This window comes from Micropterus salmoides, unplaced genomic scaffold (assembly GCF_014851395.1).
Source record: "Micropterus salmoides isolate LMB-PRFRI ecotype aquatic unplaced genomic scaffold, ASM1485139v1 Ms_hic_scaffold_2, whole genome shotgun sequence".
Lineage (NCBI taxonomy): Eukaryota > Metazoa > Chordata > Actinopteri > Centrarchiformes > Centrarchidae > Micropterus > Micropterus salmoides.
This window is the reverse complement of record NW_024041150.1, coordinates 24,077,002-24,102,501: the sequence shown is the minus strand read 5'-3', so window position 1 is coordinate 24,102,501 and position 25,500 is coordinate 24,077,002. Positions and strand designations below refer to the sequence as shown.

Genomic DNA, 25,500 nt, shown 5'->3' with positions numbered 1-25,500 from the left:
ATTCTCCCGGAAAGGAAGCCGGGCTGGGCATAGTAAACTGAAAGCGCTATAAAACATATGGCTGCATCGAGAACGAAGTGCTTCTGCAGCAATTTTCCAGGGAGCGGTATGTGCCCACATATGCATTCCTGCGCCTGGATGTGTACCATTATTCAGCCCTTCTGCTCCCCAATCCTTTCCCCTTCCCTCTCCAGCTCTGCCTCCATCCATCCACTCTATCCCCTCCATCCCAAGCCGTGTCTCTCCACATGCTGCGCTTAAACAAACACATTACTAAGCTGAAATATCTGCAAGTGCCGCTTATTTTTATGCAGCCATTGTTTCAGTCCGGCAGTCAATGGGATTTGGTGAGCTGGCCATCTTGAGGCAGGACACATATCGATGCCTATTTAAATAAAGCAGGAGGGTGGAGGCTTTGTATATGTATGCTACATCACCATTTTTGCTGCTCACGCACCAAAGTGTCAAGCTTGATTTAGTTGCCATTATGATAAATGCAAAGTCCAGAGTCACCGGTATACCTGATGCTTGCACATTGCCAGGCAATTTGCTGACTTTGAACCAGATTAGCATGCACATTACAGACTCTTTATCTTGTACAAAAAAGCTCTTGGCTTTGTCCCTAATGACACTTAGCAAAACACTACCCCGTTCTTAATCCACTCGATTGGAATTGCTAATTATCTTTAATGTAGATTCACTGATAATTGTTCTCTCATTTATGCTGGGAACTAATCTCATTTTTGTGTCCATTTAACCACCAATAATTGCTTCGTGACAAAAATGGCAAAAATATTTTTCTTGAATATTTGAATCCCCCCTGAAATACATAAAGGAATATGTCAAAAGCTAAACATGCTGCTGATAATCATCATAGTGGTGTTTTAATACAAATATTAACTCTGTAGAAATGTTATTGTTCCTGTGATTTGTGGGTTAGCAGGTTCAGACCTTTTGGTCACATCTAGAACATGTAGTGAGGAAGTGTTCAGGTTGTACTTTTGGGGGGTGATAAAAAAACATCCTGCACTCATTGGTCATTAAGGTAGCTTGTGGACTTCCTCACCATTATTTCATCCTGAACCTTCCTAAGCACCACACACAAGTGCAACCCACTGTGCCAGCTGGCAGGCAGTTGGCAGCCCAGTGAAGGATTAACTGGTACCACTATGCTGGCCTATAAATAGAGTCTACCAACTGCTTCAGGAAATGAACCACGATGGAACCTCCCAAAGGCCCACGAACAGGTTGTGCTTTTTATCCCCTCCTCTCTCTCAGGATTATAAGTGAATGTGTGTGTGAGAGCTCCCTAACGTTTAGCACTGTCCCTTTCAATCAAACTCACTGTAGGTGTGCATTGCAAAGCGCATGCTTTCATGACGCCATGGTCTATATGTGTATAAGTGCCCTCTGTGATTGGGGCCAAAGCCAGTTTTCTTCACTCCAGATTTTCAGAGCCATTGCTCTGCAGCCTCTGTGCCGCTTCGCAATGGAGAGAGCCATTGTTTTTCTCCAGCACTTACCCCGAGCATTGATCCTCTGTAGTGGAACAAGCTATTCGCTTTGTATGTTTGCCCGCTCTTCCGCTTTTGATGGACTCCCGGGATTGATCCTGGCTATGCAGTCATTATCTCAGCTCAGTAATGTTAGCTTAGGTGGGACCTCTGGAAGAAAGACACCAGCTGAAGAAAAGATTTAAGTGTTACAGGATAAGAACTGGTGTGATTTTGATTGTGCTGTGTGTTGCATCGTATTGTGTGTCACAAAGTCAATGCGAAGTCAATGCGTTGTTGACTAAGCCCAAACTGAACTAAAGAATGTGCACACCCAGAAATGACAATGTTCAGCTTACCCTCATATCAGAAACACCCACTAGTGTTTTTTGGCAGTTCAATATAGAGCGAGTTAGATAGGGCTGCTTTTTTTCTGTCGTCTCCAGAGGAGCACAGAAATGCCGACTGGTTCATTGATAACTCGGATAACTCCAAACAGCTTGTGCACCATAATATCGTGCTTAGGGTCCAGAAGTACAATATTTATTTTATTACCTCAAAGGTTGTACTTGCTAACAAAGCTCAAGTTCCCCTACAAGTCCAGTGGAAATGTTATGCTGGCCCCGGCGTGCTCTGGGATACATAATTTGTGAACAGTTTGGACTTTCATTCAGCTCATCTCAAGACTGGAACTCATGTGCTTTGAGATGGCTTTTAATTTTTTATTTATGAAGGATTTTAACTCCACTGATAAAACTTAGTATTTGTGCTATTTTGTGAATTTTGGTGTTGGAGGAAAAATAACTTGACTGGGACGCAGCTAGTCATTGTACCGAAACACCAACTCACATTGCTGTCATGTTTGCTTCTTTTTCTTTTTTAAAAACAGTATAACGGTGGATGAAGTCCAGGCTAAAGTGGCACTCGTCCATGATGAGGAACGGGTACTCTCTGAGGATGAAGCAGTGGTAAGTTGTGTTTTATTCATATAGTTTATACTATAATGCTGGTGGGTATTGTGAGGTCTGGGGGACACCAAGGGTGCAAGAGGTTAGTGCCTTCACTGAGTATTTTGCTAGACTTGAATTCATGTCTAAAACACAAAGGTAGGTGCGTAGAAAGGTACTGTAATATACACTATATCTAAGAAATCTAAATACATTGGTATGCTGCATGGCCACTTTTCTATTCAAGGAGATTATCCTTTACACATAAGTTGATTCTACATGTTATTGTCAATAAATTCCATTAAAAGTCTGACCTAACTGTAACCATTATTTAAATATTTCTAAAAATTTAATTTCCTAAAAACAGCTGTGCACTCTGGATCTTGGTAACCATTACTCATACAGGAATAAATAGTGCATTTACTGGACTGATACACATTTGGTGCTCTACTAAGTATTTACAACATTAATGTATTAGATTGCATCAAAATTATAAACTCACAATATAATTCCATACATATGCAACATCATATCTGAATTTTATGCAAATGCTTTAAAATATCCATATTTTAGCCACGTAGTGAGGTTGTGTAGTGTAGCATTTTTCAGATTTGCCAAACAACAAGCTGATGTACATCTACACCCACCTTGCCTCGGCTGTCATTTTTGCATCTTGCTCGACTGTCTTCTTCACTCGTACAACAGGGTCCCTTCATTTGAATTCCGAACAGGACGAGTTTCCCAACAGTGATTTTCCCCTCAAGCTGCAATGTGTGAGAATGCGGCTGTCTGTTTCACTTTAAACTTATTGAGCCTCCCTCTTACCAGACAGCAGATTTCAGAATCTCTGGCTGTAAACAAAATGGCTAGAGCTCACTTGTTACCTCTTCCACTTCTTCTTCTTGTTCCTTTTTCTACTATAAATGGCATTGGTAGGCACAATCATACATCCACGCACACAGAAAAGCGTCTGCTGGGTTCTCCTAGCAGGAAAAGTTCAGCTTGTTAGTAGCTTGTCACATTGCTGACAATGTGTTTACAGAGATTTTTCACAAATTAAGTTGGCGGTATTTATGGTTAGATTAGAAATGTCCTCCACTCTGTAAGGGGTGACAGTGTGTATCTTGCGTTGGCTTACTAATTTTAGCTGCTGTAAAATGTCTGACTAGGGAATGGATGAATTGGATGTTGTGGTGTTGGTATATAACAGAAAACACATAAGCAGCGCCGAAGCTGTAACCAACATGAAAGGCTCACGGATGGGAGAAATCAGCACTCATTTGTTTCTGCTGGCTAACGGGGAGGCATTTACTAATGAATTCAACGGCATCTGAGGAGGACGAATCTCTATGAATATGCATGAATATGAAAATGTGTACTTAACTGCAACCACAACAAACGGTGATCAAGCTGGGCAAATTAAACAGGGTGCCATTGACAGTACTTAACAGGCAATTTACATTAGAACTGACAAGGCGGCCCTGTGTTAGCCCCTTAATCAAGGTCCAAGGGCAGCTAGGTTTTACCTTGTGAGAAGTTAATTCTGTATATTTTACATTTCTGTCTTAGAAAATGTTTTCTGGCGACTTTAATATTGCATTTCTGTGACTGTGCAGCCAGTGCATACCCTAAATATGTGTGTCTTTTCAGATTGATGAATAAATACTGTAGCGGTTGAGAAAACACTAACATTGGATCTTCGTGCGGTTTTTTTTTTGTATATATGGACAGAAAGGAAGGAGTTATTTTCTCATCGGTGCTGAATTGTAATGTCTGAAGACCTTGATTACTTTTCTTCCTTCACACTCAGGGATAGAGCCATACGTGTTTTTATTCTTTTTTGCACGCTTATTCAATTTGTGTCATTTTCGCACCTTTTTTTTTTTTATTACTTTCCCCCTTCTTTTCTCTCTCCCTCTTAAGAAGCTTTGGCCTCCACCGAAAATTCAGTTTCCACTTCAGTGGCCCAGATAATTCAAGAACAGAGAGGATTTTCAGGAGAACAATTTGATGATCAAAGGAGGCACTCCACTCGGGAGGGAAAAGGGATATTCTGACGCGGCCCTCCCTCAGTATTCTATGATTATGTTTTAGCCCTCCATTCCTGTAGCAACCACTGTTCATGTAGATTCAAGTTCACTCACATTTAAAAGGTAATCATAGGTATCCCAGGAAAGACGTCTTGTCGTTTTCAAAAAAACCCCCCACCATTCTAGTTGAGTTGTCTCCTCTTTCAGTAAGTTAAAGACAGCAGAGACCTGAGCAAATATCATTTCAATACTCAAACTAAAAAGAGAGTACTGTCTTTTGGCATTAACCATGGGACAGTCCATTCTCAGAAGCACCTATGTGTGACCAAGCTCGAACTTTAGCTATGTGCCGGTGGACAGAGCTGGAGGAAATTGCTTTCTCTGAAGAAATGGGTATTTGTGCAGAGGTGAATTTCACTTATCCATCTACTACCCACCTGCTCCAATCCCTTCAGTTTACCAGAAATGGAAAGAAACTGAGTATAAAGTATGTTGAGTTTTTTAAAAATGGGAGAATGAAAGGGATCCCCTGATTAAAAGCAAACAAACAAAAGGAACAGCCATTGGTGCACCTCTTGGTGGTCATAAGAAGAGAGCCAAGCTGTGTAGATGGAAAAACATAGCTGCAGTTGCATGAAAGGTTGATAGTGGGTATGGAAATCTTGCTTGTTTCACAGTTTAATAATATTGGCTATACCCCAGGGGTTCCTATATGCAGTAGAAGAGCTGTCATTAGTTGGTAACAGGGCAGAAATGAAGACAGTGTAGTTGGGAGGTAGTGGTGCATGGACAAAGGGAAAAACAGAACTGTAAAGATCTCATTATAATGATCTCTTTGGCACCTATAACTACATTAAAGAAATCCTGTGTGGTATAGCACTGGTAGACAAAATACTCAATTTTTCAGTGCTCGACAGAAAATGAAACTATAGTGAAGTGGTCCACTATTTTCATTCAGACTGGTTAGATGTCCATTTAATGTAATCTTCAAATGTGCTGTATACTATAAGTATGACAACTAATCCTATGTAAAACAAGTGCATATTGTGTCACTTTGGTGTCAACTTCATATCACATATGATCTTCATCAGATCTCTATCAGCAGATGGGGTCAGCCCAGTTGTAATTGAATGCTAAATTTCCGTTTTTGTTCTGAGCACTTTGAATGAGATTGAAATTCATCAAGAAAGAACTTTGAAACTCAACATTATTGAGTACTTTAAACCTACACAATTGTCTTGTAATCATAAATACTGATAAAATACAGTAATTGTGCTGAAACAATTAGTTGATTCAGCATCAGTTACTTTTGGTCTATAAAGTGCTCATCACAATGACATGTTTACTTTCTGTGTTTTTTGTTCAACAGCTTCGATAATCAAGTAGGAGTTTTAAGTCATTTAAAATGGCAAGTAAACATGTGTAACATTCAGTGGTTTTGGCTTCCCTAAGTTGAAATAATGTGAAGATGTCATTGTGATGAGCAGTTTGTAGACCACAATTAACTGACTAGTCCCAAAAAAAGACAAATTAATTGCTATTAATCAAGAAAAGAGTAAAATACTGATGCGATTACCAACACTAAAAACCTTCCCAATACTGTTTATCCATTACTGACATTTTTCTGTCAGTGACAGATTGACAGCATCCAACAGAGCAAGGAAGCAACCTGCAAAGCAAGCCTGCCTGACGTGACTTCACCTTTCCATCTTGGCAACAACTCTCAGCTCTCTTGATGTTCACAACATCCACTGATGCACAAAAAACAAACAACCAGCGCCTTGTGTTGCACTCCCACCCCTAGTCTCTACCAACCAAGGTCAGCCACTCAGCCCGGCTCTTCACACCATCTGTTTGGGCTGGTTGACATTTGGCCCTCGCCAACACTGAAATCTAACTTTGGGGGTGGGGGGCTGATTACCATTTTGCTTTTGTATTGCATATCAAGAGGGCATATTTCAACTCGGTAAGATGAATCAGTGTGAAGCCTTTTAAAATTTGGTGCTGTATATAGTAAAATTGCTTTTGGCTTATCATGCAATACTACATATAAACTGCCCATTACATCTACAGTCCAGATAAAACCCTCACTGTAATTGTTGCAATATTTAATAAACCCAAAAGACTGTAAGGCTAAATTACAGCCACATAAATAGGAAGACAGACATTACAGTAGATGTTGCTTGATGATGTCTTGCCAGCCTCCAGAAGGGGGCAGCAGGCCTCTAAGTTGAGTGCGAGGTAATGGAAAAATGGAAAGTCACATTCACAGGTCATTTAATCTCTTTGTTTTGTCATGGGCTGGGCCTCTGGTGCTGTTTTTTCTCTCTCTCTCTTTCTGAATCTCTCTCTGTCTCTCTGTCTCTCTCTCAAAAAGTGAGAGACCCCTCCTGTTTAGAAATGAACAATTCTCACCTGCCTCCAAGAATTTCCTTTTTTATGCATTCGCAGGGAGGTTTCATAAGCTTGGAGTGATGGTAGAATTAGGTATGTGCAGGCGAGCAGGGTCATGGAAGTAAACACTGGCAGCTATAAACGGGTTTTGCATTTCATTTTCTGTATTCCAACAAGATTATAGTCTTGTGTTAAAAGCCTGCTGGGTATATGAGGATAGCTGGGCTGATGGGGGGGTTGCCTGCGCCTCCCCCACCCTCAGCACCATTCATCACCTCCCATCACACGTGTCATGTTTTTGCTTCCCAGCTGGAGTGCTTTCAAGTTATATAATTCAAAATGACAGGCTGAAACCAGAGGTAGAGTGATATGTGGTTTGTAGAGCTGAGGTAGAGAAAACTGACCTGCTAAAAAAAATGCTATAATGTGTCATGTTCTTTTGATATAGGAGGACAGTGAGGGGAGGGGAGGGGGGGTACAACGACTTTGTATTTGTTTCAAGCCGCACACCTGACACTTCTCAATCTCTTGCCTTGACCCTCTTCCTCTGCACCTCTAATCTTCTCCACACTCGTCTTTTGTTATGTATCCATCGCAATTGGATGCGCTTGAGGTCGTGCGGGTGGCACAGGTAATGGAACCAGTGGGAGGTCAAAGGCAGGAGAGGGAAGGAGCAAAGTGAAGAGGCATCGTTTTATGCTGCTCCAACAAGTCCTGACGGAGCTCTCTTATATCAAGAGGTGTCTGTTTACCTACTGTATCAGTTCATCTGTCACTTTTTTTTTTTTTTGTACTTCTTATATGCAGTTTTTTTTCTTGATAAAATGTTGTTTTTATAAGCATGGAAAAAAAAGTGCCACATATAAAAAATAGAACACTTAAGAAAGTTGAATTACACAGCTGTGTTTTTACCGCTTTGACTCCCTCGCTGAAGAGTCTGTCTTACAAGCTGTACTGACAAACCAGCCCTAAAGCAAGCTCAAGGCAATCATTCATATTCTTATCAGCTTTAACCACTTGACAAATACTATTGATGTTGCACAAGTGTAAGTGCAGGCTACGCGCTGTGCAATGAGCAACATCTACAGTGGATAGAAATCGGTTTCCTTTGGGACAATCTATGCTAGTGCCTCCCAGGTGAATGCACTGATCAGTGTTACACTCATAAGAACAGAAAGGATGTTTTAGCTGTGGGTATTCAGCTTATTCTACATACATGCATTTATTTTTACAGTCTGGTTTGGGCAGGTGAGATTGTTAGTCAGTATATTAAAGTCATAATCCTTAAGATTTGGTGACACCTGTGGTGGCTTGTTGTAACTACTTTGTCAGAAATACAACAGAGGAGCACCTGTGCAACCAAAGTAACTTGTTTTGTTTCAATAAAGTCAGTAAAGTCAAAATAACTGCAAATGCAATCTGCGACAGTTACATTGCTGAGAAGCTGGAGGTCTGCAGTCTGTTACCAAAAATGATTGTTGTCCCGTTTTGTAGGCATGTTTTTAATTAATTGTGACAAATACATCACAATAAAAATTTGCTCAACACTAAAAGCCACCACCATGTTTCGGCGACTGAACGCTTTCATAAGACACAGCGACAGTAGGGAATGTTTGGTGCCCATTAGCACTTGTAACTTAATATAGCTGAAAAAGGTTGAGCATGAATAGTGTCAAAAGGGGGTTTGATTTCATGAACATTTTTACATATTAAAACTTTAAAGGGAAAAAACCTCAGGTATTTTTCAACTACAGTCTTACTTTTGTAATTGTGGCCGCTCTGGCTATGGGTCATACTGATTTTGTACTCATCATCTTTGTTTTAGAAATTGGGAAATAACATGGCATAACAACATACACTATATGAACAAAAGTAGCGGGACACCCCTGTCCCAATACTTTTGGGAGGGAATACTTTTTTTTTTTTCTTAAGGAGAATCTTGATGCAACAACATACAGTTTTACAACTGTTCTTCTGACAGTTTGTGTTTGGCCTTTTCCTCTTTCAATATGACAATGCCCCCGTGCACAAAGCCAGCTCCATAAAGAAATGGTTTTCCTAGTTTGGTGTGGAAGAACTTTACTGGCCCACTCGGAGCCCTGACCTCAACCCTATCCAACACCTTTGGGATGAACTAGAACAGAGATTGTGAGCCAGGCTCTCGGGTCCCACATCAGTGTCTGACCTAATAAATGCTCTTCTAGATGAACAGGCGAAAATTCCCAAAGACAAACTCTAAAATCTTGTAGAAAGCCTTCCCAGAAGAGTGGAAGCTGTTATCGCTGTAGAAGGCGGGGACCAACTCCATATTAATGCCTATGGATTTCAAATGGGATGTTATAAAAGTTATGTGTAGTTGTCCCAGTACTTTTGTCCATATAGTTTATAGCTAGGCAAGCAGAGCAAGCCAAATAAAGTTAAATTTTCTAAGCTTGTCTCAGAGTCTAAACAAAAGTCGTTCCCTGGATTAGCTATTGAGATTAATGGGGATCAATGACACACACAATATTTAAGCAGCTAGTTCTGTTAATTTTTTAATTTTTAGTACAATTTGCTCAGTGATTTGTTTCAGCAGCAGACTTTTGTGAAACAACAAAATGATATGATCAATAATCACAATAAGATTCTGCTTAAAGTCTATACACAATAATTCTGACTTTACCCAGCCCCGCAGTGTAATCACGTTTTGTTGTTTGGTTTTTCTGTGTAAAGCTCTACAGCTTGCAGAATCCTCCATTTCACTTCTAAATATAAAGTCACATCTGATATCCTCCTGCCCCAGACAGGCCACTGGCTCCTGGAAGAACATCTTGTTGAAGACCCTCATATCCTTTGTGGTGAAACGGTTGATGCGTTTCGTGTTTCCATGGTGACCCCCGCCGCACAGCATACGAGACAATAATGAAAGCTCTCAAAGGCCGCAGGGGCACCAGAATAGTGCACGTCCTCAACGTTTCAACTATTGTGGCACAAGTTACACAACCTGACGTTCCCCCTGTGAATGTTTCCTTCTCCCATCATCTCAGGGCTTTTGAGACCGTCAAAGATTGGGCTTGCTAGCAAAGGGATGACACATGGAATGACAAAACTCCTGTGTCTGTCTGTCAGGCTTGGTCTTTATCCGACTGACATTTGCTGGCTCAGGCTCATCCAGGCTCTGGAGAAGCCAGGGATAAGAGTCAGACACAGATGGCTTTTTCCCTTGCAATTCTGTCTAGAGCAAGATTCAAGTGTGTGTGTGTGTGGTGGGGGGTTTACAGACTCTCTGAAATATAATTACCTCTACAAAAATATAAGAAACCAGTGAGTTTTCACATACTGCAACAGTGTGGTGTTTTTTTTTGTACAATAACATGTTCTCTTATTCTTTTTGTCTGTGCTGACCCAATCTATTGGTGATTAAAGCTCGATAGAGACATTTCTTGTCCTCTGAGTGAGTCAAAAGAACAATGCAAGAATGCCTTGTGCCATTTAAAACTGATGAGCCAAAGCCAGCAGAGAGGGGAGGTGTAGGTGTTAAATTGATTGGCGAGAGAAAAAAGCATCTGCTTTGCAATAGCTTAACAGTTGCCTCAGAAGCACGCCTGCTATTGTTTCCAAACAAGAATACCCACTTCTGTGTGCCGAGGAGTGTCGCCTTCAGAAGAAATGTGTGAGAGGGATAGAAATTGTTGCATAAGAAACATTTAGAGACGACATCTTTTTTTTATTTATTTGTTTTTTCAGCATTCCAGGACCTTGATCTATTTTCTTTTTTCATAGCTGCCTCAACTCCTTTTCTGTGCAGTTCAGAGTTAATGCGTGGGCAGAGAACAAAAGACAGGGGATAGAGGGCTGGAGTCACCAGCTGATCCAATGACAGAAATGGCACGGAGGCGAGCGGGTCCCAGGTGTAGTCATGACTCAAGTAGCACTCCAAGATGGGGGGGGCAAGGAGTGAAAAAGAAGCATGGGGGCATCATGGACACTTGCGCCCTGTGTGACAAGCTGCCTGTTGTGTGCATACTGCCTGACAGCAGGAAAAGCAAAGAGACAGGACACCGAATCCCTTTGACCTTCAGCAAAGTAAGACTGGACTCAGACTTCTGTTACCGAACAGCAGTGGCACAAGTGTGCACCTCTCGTCTCTGCAGTAAACTTGATCGAACAGTTAGACGTCACTGATGTGCAGGTACCAGACGTTTTGCTGACTGGAAAGACCAAAATGCTATGAGAAGAGATATATAAAATCATCAGCAGAATTCCTACTGCAGGGATGAGACAGGCAATAGTTTGGGCTTGTAGAGCCACCACATTGATTATGGGGGTACCTACCAGCAGGAAGGTGAGGCTGAATGTTTAGTATAATACAATATCAGTCTTACTAGTGCTAATCACTTGTCAGGGATAGGTATTAGCAGGGCATGGAATTCATTATCTTCATTCAAATTCATAACGCTTTGTTTCTCCTTTAGACAAACAACTTAATTGTCAAAATGTTAAAAATGTTTCAGATATGTGCTATGCATACAAATATTGTTTGCCATTGTCGCTTGGAATTAGTTGCTTTTAATAGAGGCAAAATCCAGTCAAATGACAAACTACACGCACAGCTCCTCGCTATTCTTTCGCAACTCTTTCAAGTCTAACTAGCTAATTAACAAAGCTGTCGATCACACTACAGACGACACCAAGGGAAGAGCAGAATGACATAATTGGACGTTTTCCTCCTCTTTCTCCCACGAAGTGCGTGACATAAAACCTATTTCAACCCTGCGCCCTAGAAATGACCATATCATCATAATAATTTGTTTTTTCCAATTATGTAGTAGTGGGAAATGTTGGTGCTGCCTGACATATGTTGCCTTGCAAATGCTTTTTCTCCAATAGGAAGTGCTGCATCTACAGTAAATGTAGCAGGTGGCTGTGGTGGACGGAGTGCATTCATAATGGGGACTTTGACAGCAGAGATTGCATTTTAAGTGATGCGCCTGTAAAAGGTTGAGACGACAGAACACTTTGGTGAAGATTAGAGAAAGATTGTAGTTTTGTCTAAATGTTAATCATGTAAACACGTCATGTCTCAAGTCGGTAGGACCTTTTCTGTATTGAACCATGAATGATCTTACCCTAACATTAAGCAAGTGCTGTGAGGTGCCTAAACATAATTATAAAGTAGTTAATTAATAATTTAGTTGCTAAAAGCGAATTAACACCATTTCCTCATTATGCTGATAAAAAACAATAAAAAACATAATCCAGGTGACAGTAAATTTCCTATTTGCGGTTGCAAATTAGTAGTATATAGTCCTAATTTCACTATTTTGAATTAGCTGTTACATTTTTTTAAAGAAAATGTAATGTCACCTTGCGTATGTTTTATATCAACATATAGACATTTATTTATGTTGTAGCAAATTGCTTTCAGCCAAGACGAGCCAAGACAAATTTCCCCCAATGTCCCCTCCTATAATTGTAATGACCCGTCATCAACTGCCTCTGAAAGCAAAAAGAAAGCACATTTGCTCCCCTCTGTATTCACTGTTAAACAGAACTCAGAACAAACACTCCAAACACTGGATGGTCACTGAACTCCTCCTGCTTCATGTGGGTTTGCATGTCAGCCAGCAGCAGTGAACACAACAGCTGTGTGCGCAGCTGTAAAACACAGGTAAGAGTTTGTTGAAATCGCAGCATCACTCATACACATGTTAAATACAAAGTGTTGTATTACTGCTGGTGTCTGCAGTGTAACAGGCTGGAAGATGATCTGAGTTTCTCTGAGTCACCAGTCATCTTTTGTAAACTGGGTGTGCACTTTGATTTTTTACTAAACTGTCTCGCTGTGAAGCGATCAGGTTATCACTGTCTTGTTGGTGAACACACACACACAAAGAGTTAATACAGAAACAGAGAAATACTTTTTACTAAACACGCTTGTATACAGACAAATAGGAACTTGTACAGGCGCCCCCATATCCCGTATCAGCAACATTAGCCATTAGTGCTGTATTTTAATGTGCTGTTTACCTTAAACATAACTGATTCAAAATAATAATTAAAAAGCAGACGGTGTTGTGAAATCACTCATTGTACTCTATTATTGCATGTTTTATAACGAGGGTCAAAATAAGATTGGACTGGCTCGTGTTCTCATGCTTGTATAATCTCAGTGTTTGTTATAGAGTGTGTTTTGTTTTTGTTTTTTTTTGCATGGTGTGGCCGTGTGCCTGCGCACTTAAGTCAGCATCAGTATTGTTGTCACTCTGGCTCCCTCCCTCTCTGATCCTTTCTCTTTTCTCACACTCTCCCCTCACTCCCTCTACAGAGTGACATTCATTAATTAAATATGGTGTACTGCCGCAGGATGTGCTTCCCTTTCCACTATCTCCAGACACTAATAATTACATTGGCATTTAGCTCTGTGATAAGCCGACCCTATGGCCTTTATGAAATGTTCCCTGGGCCCGGATACTGAGCAAAATATAGACTCATGCAATGCTATATATCGATCCCTCTGCCTGTCTTCTTGCTTTTATCTTAAGAGCCACCGTTCATTAGCATGGTTAAAGAATCTGACAACACCACCTGGTTTTTTACATCATTAAAGGCTGAACTGTAGCTTTGCTGGTGTAACGCTGTACACAGGTAGGCTGTTCAAATGAAATTAGAGCTGATGGTGACATGTTATTACAGGTAAATACATGCCACAGGGACCACTGTCACTCTTCTGTAGCCTTAAACTTTAAAGGTTTATTTTCATGATACAGTGTAGGTTTTAGGACTGGAACTCCTAAATTATTATTGTTATTGAGTAATGTACTGATTGATTGGAAAAATGTGTTTAAAGAGTCGAACGATGTCTTGATTGGTTCAACCAATAGTCAAGAAGAAATTCCGTTTACAGTCATAGTGTAAGAAAACCAGACTATTCACATTTGAGAAGCTGAAACCAGTTAAACAGCCATTTTTACTTTAGAAATAACTTAAACAATTATCAGAATTGTTGCTATTTGTTGCAGCTATAGTCATCTTACTGCTAATTATTATTTTAGTTCTGGGGTCACTTTAATGTCACTAAAATGAAACAATATGTGAATATGATAGCTGGATGAATGGTTGGATGTAAAATTAAGTATTCAGACTAAAAGTCAAATTGAGTTTTTGATTAATCCATGACTGGTTTAGTCTACAGTAGGTCTGAAAACTGTTGAAAATGCCTCACAATTTCCCAGAACATAAAGTGATGTGTGGTTTTCTGGAGGTGAAGACATTTGAAGAGCAGGAACCAGTGAATATACAAGAGGTTTATTGTGACTTCCCCTGACATACAGAACACTAAGATATGTACAAGCAGCAGTTTGAATAAGCACATGACAGGGATAAGCTGAAAGCTCAACTTCATCACTATTTCCCTTTTAAGATTATGCCTCTGCAGATCTAAGTGAAGTTAGCCAAAAAGCTTTAGAGTATTACGTTTGATTTTGCTCTACCTAATTACTTTGCCTCAAGTGGCCTAATCAGGCCGGTACATTGCAAGATTATTATGTGGCTTATCAGCTTCAGGGAAGTATCAATTGATGCTTAAGTCGCAATCACTGTAAACATGCATTTAGTTTGTATTAAGATCACTTGTACCAGTTACATTTTAATAAGTCGCAAGCAAATAGCCTGCCATTTCTCCCAACAGTTATTATGGTATCCTGTTCCCTTGATCCCCCTTCTCCTTCCTTGGACTTGGAGGTACAAAAAAGAATGCCTTTCATTTTTATTGACAAGTTGTTCATATTTGCTGCAAAATGTGGGACTTTTTACCTTAATCTTTGACATGACGAAGGTTATTTCTCATCGCCTGAAAATATATTTTTCACTCCACTTCACTTGGCAATCACTCCAGATTTGTCTGAATAATCTCTGATCACCAAATTAAGCTTGAGATTCGAGTGTAATTTTTTTCCAGAATGGTCCTAGCTGAAATTACCAGGGAAGGATTCAGTGAAAACCATATGGGCTTCAAATTGGACCCTTGGACTCTGTGGGGATTGTATGTACCATCAGACCCGTGTTGGTACCATTCAGTATCAGCTAAAATGACCCGTGTTCTTGCCGCCTTGGGAAATCTGCCTCTGACTTCTATTATTTTGGTCAAGGTTTCCGGTCTGGTCTGCCAAATGGCCTGAAAGGGGGGAGAGGAATCGTCAGCGAGTACTTTTTTTTTTTTTATCTGAACAACATGCTGTGCTTCTGTATTTGTCACTGGGTCCAAACTGAGTGACAGAGATGCTTAGATAGATGAGGCTAACTCACATGTAGCTGGCCGTTTTATTACATATGTCACTTTTTGCTCATGCACATGTACATTCAGTATGCAAGTATGTGCTTTAATACTGTGTGGGAGTAGTAATATTTTCACTTGTGTGGGTTCATGGTAATAAATGTCTCATCTTTTTGTTTGTGCTGTTTCCACATATTTGCAAGGTGATGCATTTCATAACGCCGACTGGAAACCCAATATTCTCGTGCCAGGTGGATATAAGTGATATTTGTAGAACTTCTTGGACTAGCTGGATCTATCAAATAACATAACACAGTATGTAACAATGTTATTTGATCTTTCTTCTCTTCTCTCTGTCTCTGTAAAGCAATATCTTTGCATACTGTTTTATCAGCCCTCGTGTTAGTTTGACTAAATCAACTGCGGAGCTTATTTGTCGGAACTGTTGGTGACTTTTCACATAACAGGAGTCAAATCTCAGAAGATTCAAATACAGTTGGCAGACTTAACTGTACTGCCACCTAAAGGTGATACATGCTTAATGTGCTGTTTAACCATAAGACTTGAGATAACATTGCGGTTCGGATGAGGATCTGACGATTTTTTTTTGCATTTCACTAAGTGAACATGGACAAGGTTGCAGTCATACACTGAGGGAGTAGACAGGGTTCACATTAGTTCCCCAGTCGTCTTTATGTTTTTAAACTGTTGGCCAAGCAAGCAAAGATGATTATTTAGATGGGTGTGAAAACTATGGGAGAAATATGAATTTCAATGAATTTCTAGGAAAATGTCAAGAAATAGTGAAAAACATCTCCAAAAGTTTTGTTCGAGCAACAGTCCAAAAGATTTTCAATTTAGAATAATCTTATGTGATTTAATGTTGTTAAATTACATAAATGATTAATTGATGATTTGATGATCAAAACTGTTAATGATGTCTGCTAATCAACTAATTAATTAATTGGCTAACTATCTGACCATAATTTAGCCTATTCCATAAAGGTCCAGAGTCTAAGTTTCAGGTCATCTACTAGCAGGATAAGGCAGATTTGTAATATACTATTTATTTTCATTAGTGTATAATCACCTGAAAATAAGAATTGTTGTTCTACAGTAGCCCAGTATGGACAAACCAAACACTGGCTCTAGAGAGGGCCTTTTGCATTTTCCCCAAGTTTTGAGGTCACCTTAAACACACTAGGCAGGTGAGGGGGTTGGGGGGGTATACCTTTGTCTTAATATGCAAAGTCACTGGTAGATGCCACTAAATCCTACACACTGGACCTTTAACAAAGGTCGAGCTCAAGATACAAAGAGCATGTCACCAATAACAAATAATAAAGACTGATTACTGCATAACAAACAGTGAACTTCAGCCTCCAACAAAACTCTCACTCACCTCTTTTCCTCACAGCACACAGCAAATTTTCTATGCTTTTCAAACAAACACATTTCCATTTGGCTTTGAAAAGACTACCTAAGCACAAAAGAACTTTCCGCCAAGGTGAGTCACAACACCTGCCTTCCAGTCCAAATGTCCAGATCTACAGTCGTGTTTATTAGCTTAGCTTAATTGTGCATAGTTTCTAAAGGTCAGTGCCTGCTGTGATACATCGCTGCCAAAATGGCTTCCAGGGGACACTGTTCCAGATGAATAAACACTGAAAGCTGCACCACCTTCCACCCCTGCATCCCCATCTTTTACCTAACAATGTGCAGCCGCATCACGTTAGGCTTTTTCAGGCCCTGCACAAGGTCCTGTGACTGATGGGCATCCACTGGTACGCGCCGCCTCACTGATTTCCATTTCAGCTGGCAAAAGGCAGCAGATTAATTCGCGTCTCAACTTTTTTGTCTGCAGGAGTTTATTCAGATAGGAGGAATGATGTGTTTGTCCTCCAGTGAATTAAAACATGCAGTATATCTGTGTAACTACTGCCTGCTCTGTGATTAATGGTATTTGACTTCTATAAGCAGTAAACTTCTTCTGTTTGGCTGTATAAGCTGATTTAATAAGAGAATGATGATTTGATGATTTAAATCATGACTTGAATAGATAAGATATGGCAGCGGGTATTACTGGAAAGAGCTGAATGGGAATGATGCGCAGTTCATTGTCAGTTATGTAATGCACTTTTTATAAGCCTATACCTGTTGGGCCAGCAGGCACTCAGGTTGCGAGCATCCTAAGATTCATACTCCGAATGCAGACGTGCCTTTTAGGAGATGTGTCTACTTGTGGTGCAGGTCGTTGTATTAAGAATTTGCAAGAGAAGAAAAAACTGTTGTATGTTGAGTGCCTTTAAAGATACATAAATACATACATTAGACAATTTGTGGGCACGTTTGATTTTTTTTACTGTGTTTGCTCATTAAATGCTATTTGACTCTGAAGCTAATTGTTTTCAGCTGCTCAGTTACAATATTTATCACACTTTGATTAAAAAGTATTGGTACTCACTGGTACTCTTATCGCCCAGGCTTTGTTAGGAGGAGGCCATCACGTGGATCTCAACAAGTTTCAACACACACTCTGGGACATCCTGACAAAAGGAGACAGCGTCAAGGTGAGCTGTATCATTCTTCATTTCCAACACCCAGTTCTCTTTCTCTCTCTTTTTTTAGCAATTGTTCTAGCTAACTACATCCTTAATCACTCCTTCATTCCTGTATTACTTGGATTAGTCCCCAGTTACTCTAGAAATTGGCACAGCAAAATTCATTGACTCGTCTCTGTGAAACTGGAGGCGATGTAACCATAGGTGAATGTTGGAACATTCTCCTCCATGAATGTGCAGGGGTGTCGTCCTTAAACGTTTGTTACACTCTTACTGATTGTAGTAATGTGAACGTATTTTTAGCCATTCTAGCGGCATGGCTCTATAGATGCCAGTATTGGTCTGTCTGTTGGTCGATCAGTCGTTCTTCCTCTTGCTACAGACTGAAATGTCAACTACTGGATGGATTGCCATGAAACCAGACCTCCATGGTGCCCAGAGGATGAATTCTGGATAATTTAATTTGGTGATCCCTTGAGTTATCCTCCAGCGCCACCAGCATATATAAGTTCTCACTTGTATATCTCAACATCTACTAGATGGATCACTATTAAATTTGGTTCAGACATTCATGGTCCCCAGGCGATTTATCCCAATGACTTTGGTTATCCCCTAATATTTCATCTAGCACCACCATGAGGTTGACATTTGCGGTATTGAGTGAAAATGTATCTTCATCTAGCACCATCATTAGGTCAAAAGATGATTTTGACCAATACATTTACATTTATTCATTTAGCTGACGCTTTTATCCAATGTGACTTACAATTGCTATACATGTCAGAGGTCGCACGCCTCTGGAACAACTAGGGGTTAAGTGTCTTGCTCAGGGACACAGTGGTGGATGTCTCACAGTGGGAATTGAACCCAGGTCTCCCACACCAAAGGCAAGCATCTTATCTATGCGGCATCACCACCCCAATACTTTGGTTTATGACCAAATACCTGCAAAACTAACGACAATTCCACCAAACTCAGCTATACGTTATGCTATGCTAATTAACAAATCATACCATTTAGCTCAAAGCACCACTGTACCTAATACAGCCACACAGAGCCAATAGCATGGCTGTAGACTCTTGTTTCTTTTCTGTTTGGAACCTGCCTCCTGCAGCATTCAACATCTTGTATAACACAATAGTTTCCTTCAGTTTGCCTCTGTCCATTCCCTGTATGAGCATTATCAGGACAGTTTGTATGTGCTAAAATGGTGTGAATTCCCTCTGAGGGAATCCAGTGATTGTGGCAATTCTGTTAAATATGATATACATATAAATGCTGTGTGACCAAGCCCTTGTCTATCATCGATTCCTTCCTTTATCCACCTATAGTAAATTCAAATGGTGTCAAACCTTTCCCTCTCTGTCATTTTGCTTTGATCCATACTAAAAACCTTTCCACTGGCTGTTTAGAACAACTTCCTAACAATGTCTAGATAGATGTACATGTTCAATGAAGAGCCAAGAGAAAACCCAGACAATAAGCACATAATGAGGAAAAATTGTATTCCTTCAACCAGAATCTGTAAAAGCTCAATTACTCCAGAATTGTAAATGTAGCCGCTAGTGTTTTGGCACAGTGATGCTCTTCTAGTTACCAGAGTGTGATTAGATTTATCTCATGCTTCTATCCTTCTCTGAGAGTCACAACACAAATAACGTCATAATACCTTCCTTTCGTGAGTCTGTGTTAATTTAGAGTCCCTAAACTGCCGACATATTTCATCCCGAGCACAGGTTTATAAACCACGTTTCCATCTGACAGCTAAAGCCTAAACAGAAAATGTCCGTGCCTCTCTCCATCTCCTGAACTGAGGATGTGGAGAGATACCATCCTTTCATTTCCGCTCCTCCAGATAAAAAGATGAGAGAGGCAGAGGACGAAAGTGAGGCCTATATCGCTGGGCAGCAATGATTGAGTCCCTTCGCTAAGCCACAGCGAGGATCTGCTCAAATAACCCTCTCTGCTGATAAGAAGCTCGTCATTTCCATAGACAAAAAACATCGGGGTTCAGATTAGATTTCACCATCCGCATGGCTTCTCTTATGTCGCTCCATCATAGGATCTGAATTATAAGAGAAACTCCAGTCCCCCATCTTTTCATGAAAACACCACTGAAATACATGTGGACTTTATGGAATGTTATTTGCACTATCATTGATGCCACATTAGAAGTATCACCTAAACTCACAGTTTTGCTCTCCTTTTTATTTTGAATTTGTTACCATTTTAGAACCAGTGTTCATTTATTTCCATAATACCCGTAGGTCCTCTCTCGTCTTTCTTCTGACCTGGCTTGTGGTCCCACTCATTTATAATCACCACATACATACTACATACATTTACATTGCATTGCACAAGTATATGAAACATTACCACCTTTTAGTAATTGATGACTGAACCAATTAAGACCTGAATAATGCTAAAAACAACTGAGTGGTTCAATCAAATCAGATTTAGCATTTGCACAGGCATGAACTGAGCAGGGACAAAGCATCCAATGAGAAGGACACGAGATGGCGATGAGAATTTGCACTTGCAGATGTGTGTGCGAGTAATTGGTTAACTAGAAAAACAACAAATGTTTTGACCTGTACAGCGTAATATTAAAAAAAAAAAAATTCTTGTCTGTGTGGTGTCCGAACAATAATGCTGCGATGATGTGTTGAGAAGAAATCCGCTTGACACTGTTCTTGATCATAAAAGTTTATTACATCAAGGAATTCAGCATCAATTACAAGCTCTGCAGCAGCTTGGAGAGTGACCCAGCCCGATAACCACTCTGTCTCTCTGTACATCAAACACAGCTTATATAGGATATGTTTAGGTATCTGCTAAATACCATATAAGGGCACAGTGCTGTAGGATAAGTGTAAACATTTGTTAGACACCATAGAAGGGTTCAGTCCCTTCATAAACACTAATCACTACTCCCCCTATCACTGGGTCAGAGGTCAAATTCCATAGGAGGGTTCACTCTTTACACACCCATCAATCATTACTCCCCCTTAAGAGTTCACTGAGCCTCTATCCAGCTGCTAGAGTGTTATTTTAAACTGTAATGGTCAAATGCACGTTATACACCACATCTGCTTTCAAGGGCATGAAATTTCACCTGTTTTTTTTTCTCATCAGTGCATAAGATAAAGATAAAGATTTCATTTTAATTTGTATTTACATTTACGTTGTTGTTGTTTTGTTGACAAAATTAACACTGCTGAACCATTACATGAGCAATGCCTTTTCTGTTACAGGTAAATGCTGTCATTGCTAGCAGGGTTGATTATTGTAATGCTCTCTTTTCTGACCTAGCCAAGGAGGTCTTAAAAGTTAAACAGCAAAGCATCCAAACTGCAGCGTTGCATTTGTTAGTTTTAGAACCCTTTAGAAGAGTCAGCCCTTGCTTGTCATACCTTAGTTTTGAAGAGGTAAACACCTTTTACCCCTTTTCATTTATCAAACTATGCCAACCAGCTCAATACCATCCATCCATCCATCATCAACCGCTTATCCTGCGTACAGGGTCGCAGGGGGCTGGAGCCAATCCCAGCTGGCATCGGGTGAAAGGCGGGGTACACCCTGGACAGGTCGCCAGTACCAGCTCAATACATTAATAGCAAATAAAGGACTCTAAAAAACATAGTCTAAAGTAAGAAATCTCCCATGTTAGATCATGAAATACCTGACCAAAGTTAGATATCCAGCCCTCTGGGTTGTTCCCCAGGTCAAGACTAGCCATGAAGTCATACTAGAAGTGGAGGCTGTGAGGATTGATACGTTTGTAGAAACAGAAGGGAACCTGTTCTGTAAGCTGGACAAGTCACGGACTTTTGTGGCTTTTAGTGTATATGTTTATCCTTTATGCTTTATTTTGATGCCTGTTAGCTTCCACAAAGTAGTCACTAGTCTTCCTGTGACCCACACAAAAAAACATAAATTTAGAACCACACAGTATTGACAAGAAAAGACGGAACAAGATCAAAATATAAAGATCAGAAGTTAAATAACCCTTCATGTGAAAAGGTGTGTTGCCTCTGATTTCTCTTTTCATTCAACACAGTCTTTACCTTTTAACGGTTATCCAGTTATCTTCAGCAAGTAGGGTTTGAAAGTCTTGATAGAGGTGTGCAAAAATGATCATTGAGGTACATAGATATTCAGTTTCAGTTGTTTGAGGTCTAACTTGGGTTAGTATTATTTTTTTTTAAAGTGTAGGTGCAGGAAAGCTTGGTTGTTTAAGAACATTTTTCAAACTGTCATTGTTCTTAGAAATGTGACCATTTGTGGCACACAAAGCTCTTTCTTGTGTTTTTAGATGAGGACAGGCTGGGTGGCGTTTAGTGCACTCGGAGTTCTTATAGAAACAGTATAAAGATGATGAGGTATGATAAGGTAGGTGCTTTTACTCTACCGCTGTTGTTACTTTTACTGTTGTTTGTTGTGTACACCTCGTGTTTTCTTTCTTCTGCTGATAGTTTTAACAGCTTTCCGCTGGTGTGATGGAGTTGATTTATCCATCATTACATGCAAAACAACCACAAACCAGCTAGTGAAAAGTGCTGATAAGTGATAACCATTTTTATCAAGCAGTCTTAAGCTTTGTTACAGCAGGAGACATTTCAGCAGTCATTATGACACTTAGATTCTCAAGAGGTCGTGGTGAACCACTTACTCACATCCTTTATGTTCCAGTCATATGTTCACTTACGGCATGCTTTGATTTTCTTGAAATGAAAATAAATAAAAGATCCAGAGGAAAAGAGTGGATTATAGAATGTGCTATTTTAAGACTGGTGACAGATTTGACCTTTTCACACACGCAGGCTTCAGCGTAATACAGTCAGTTATGTTGCCTTGCACAATAGCTTATGGCCCTTGCATTATGTGCATCTCTGCAACGGAGACCTTCACAAATGCAACGGCCGTGAAAGTGCTTTCTGTTTCAAAAGCAAACATTGCTAATGAATCGCCGCAACTCTCATGGAGCCTAATTACTAGCTAATTATTTAGTGTTTCTAATTTTATGTGACTTTAACGTACCCTCTCTTTGCACAATACTGCTGGCCTTAGTTACAGTAAAGAACATTTCAGGAGACAGCCCACCTAAACCCCTTACATCAAATTTCTTATGCCTTGATTTTGTTCGATTCTTTGCATTTGGGTGGTCTGAGGTGTGAAAGAATACATAACAGAATGGTTCCCTCTTTCCAGTCAGCACAAAAAGATTGCAGATTGATACACTTGGCTGCAGCGGTCAAGTCTGGGTAGACAGGTATTTGCAAATAGACATCATTGGTTTATATTGGCAATAAACATACAGCAGCTCAGTTTCAAATGTCGACGGTTGAAAGCAATGAATTCCCTGTCTGCAATATACCCACAAAAACAAGCTCGAACTGCAAATGATTTGACAAAACTCACCTAAAGCAGTGACAAAAAAAAATAAAAAACTGTCTTTGGAAAAGCATGAACCGCTAGTGTGTTATATGTAGAGTGCAGCAGAATTAGAGTATTTTGGGGGATCAGGGGATTCTCCTGTGCAGACTGACACGCTGTTAGGGGGTACATTTGTGTGAACATTTAATGGACCCCCTGCTGGTCCCCCCCCCCCCCCCCCTTTGTAAAGAAACCTAAGCAAACCTGACATCCAGACCATTTTGAGGACTCACCATCTATCACAGCACTTCCCCCTCCCTTGATCTCGCTCTCCCCTCGTTTTTAAGCAAAGACAACTATGGTGAATATTTCATGGGGTATATTGCCTCAGTTTCACTGTGCCGAGCACGGAGAGTGGCACGCGATGACGACTGACAGGCCCATACGCCGGCGTCCGCTAGGAGACAGCCTTTCTTTTTGGTCTGTCTTCCTGACACTCCCCCTCCCGTTTTCCTTCTGTCACAGACAGCAGTTCTTTCAGGCGAAAGTCTGGCTGCTGATCATTTAGCTGTTTCTTTAAATTTTAGTATGACTGCAGAACTTCTGCCGATCCATCTGATACTGTTAGTTAAAATGCCAGCATATGGATACAAATCTGTTTTTGCACAGACTGCAGCATTTATAGCACTTAATGATATTATTACACGCTTTTAAGATCATAGAGAAACTTAACTCCGCTTCAGTGAATGAGTGAATTATAAACTTATCAAAAGGAAAGTGGACTCTGCAAAATTATTATTTTTTCAAGTGACTTTAAAAATCAGTAACTTTTTCATGATACAGAATGATTCTGTCTGCCTTTACCTTTTAAGCTGACCTCAGCCTTCCCCTTCACTCAGCTGCACATTATAGAAATATGCTGTGTCAACCATAAAATAATACCACAATATAATCACTTTTGTTGTTTCTTTCAGTGCTACTCAAGCTCCAGCAGCAACCTTTCAATATTACATTTCTCAAGCTTCAATGATTGCCTTTACTGTTATTGGAAGGCACACTTCATTTGCCTCCCCAACATTCAATTTCATGGAGGAATGAGAAAATGCTGCCTTTTCATGCTACTTACTAAGATTTGACAACACCACGGCATGCTCACTTTGCTGCCGCCGCCACTGCACCACCGCTCTCTCCCTCCTCGCTCCGTCCTCTCTTGCTCTTTTAATTTATAAACAGTGTGCTTGCTTGACTTACAGTAGGCTTCCACCTTGCCTCGCTCAGTGTGACGAGCAGCTGAATGGTGTCACTGTTAACAGGGGCGGCTCTGATGCTCTGTTGTGACAACATTCTTTTGATGTAGAAGTGGTAGTCCTCGGCTGCCATGTTCTCCCCTTCTGCTCTTTCTCTTGTTCCTGCTCTGCCTGGATCTCACCGCCGTCACGCGTCGGGGAAGCCAACTGGCATGACCTGAAAGTGTGACGGCGACAAGCAAGCTGCCGTTTCTCCCCCGTTGCTAGCCATCCAACACGCGTACATACATGAAGAGAAATGCAGTCATTTCTCTAGATTAAAGAACTTTAATTGGCTCTCACTCTTGTCTGAACTGGTGTCCCAGGACGCAGCAGAGGATGCCAGTGATGTATAAAAGATGTTATGTGTTTGTGCATGTGTGTGTCCCTCATTTCCATAAAAACTGTTTTCATCAAGTCACATATAAATCTGCCATATGTTCATGAATTTACCATTAACTACCAGTTCTACCAGCATCACACTGTACTCGTTGTCTCGGTCACCCACAGTTTAAAAAAAGGCAACATTCAACACAGGTAGCCTTTTGACTGTATCACTGCTGTTTCAAGTCTAAACATGGTTTTCCAGAAGACGTGACTCATTCTGTAAAAGGTGCAAAAGGTGCAAAATGTGCAACTGTATTGTAATATTTTCCAGTGTCAAACATAATCTCAGCTAATGTGTGAAAGTAAAACACGATCACATGTTATAACAGACAGGAAAAGCTTCTCCTAGTGGAAGATTTTGGGAGGAAGTGCCATAAAAATTTATCAAAAGATTCACTTGTTAAAACCACCATGACTCACTCCGTCACTCTTCTCGCTGCGAGCTGAAGATACAGAAGAGGAAAGTGCCAGCAGCCATGTATGGGATCGGAAAAGAAAACCACTCAGGGCGTCTTTGTCCTCTGTTTAAACAGTGCCACAGAGGAAGGGAGTGAGGGGAGGGAGTGGGGGGGGGGGATAAGAGAGAAGAAGTTTTCTCACAGCTGCCCAGCCTTAGGCCACAAATATGTGGCGCTTTTCTCGTCCCCGCGTCACCAGCCATCCGCTCTCGCCTGTCATTATTTTACCTCTCACAGAGCACACGCCATCTCCCAGGCACACATATGCACACTTACACCACCACACGCTGGCTGTGCTGCCATGATCTACTCTT

The 25,500-nt window shown here is 40.6% G+C and overlaps 1 protein-coding gene across 2 annotated transcripts in view; it reads left to right on the top strand.

Moving 5' to 3' along the window:
- LOC119912348 (glucosidase 2 subunit beta-like) overlaps positions 1-25,500 on the top strand; it is a 119,009-nt gene that overhangs the window by 17,509 nt on the left and 76,000 nt on the right. Inside the window, exons 8-9 of one of the 2 annotated variants that reach the window (XM_038731496.1) lie at positions 2,383-2,461; positions 17,602-17,688. In XM_038731496.1, the coding sequence (XP_038587424.1) occupies positions 2,383-2,461; positions 17,602-17,688 (166 nt within the window). The remainder of the gene's footprint in view (positions 1-2,382; positions 2,462-17,601; positions 17,689-25,500) is intronic. The other variant, XM_038731497.1, reaches the window with a different exon arrangement.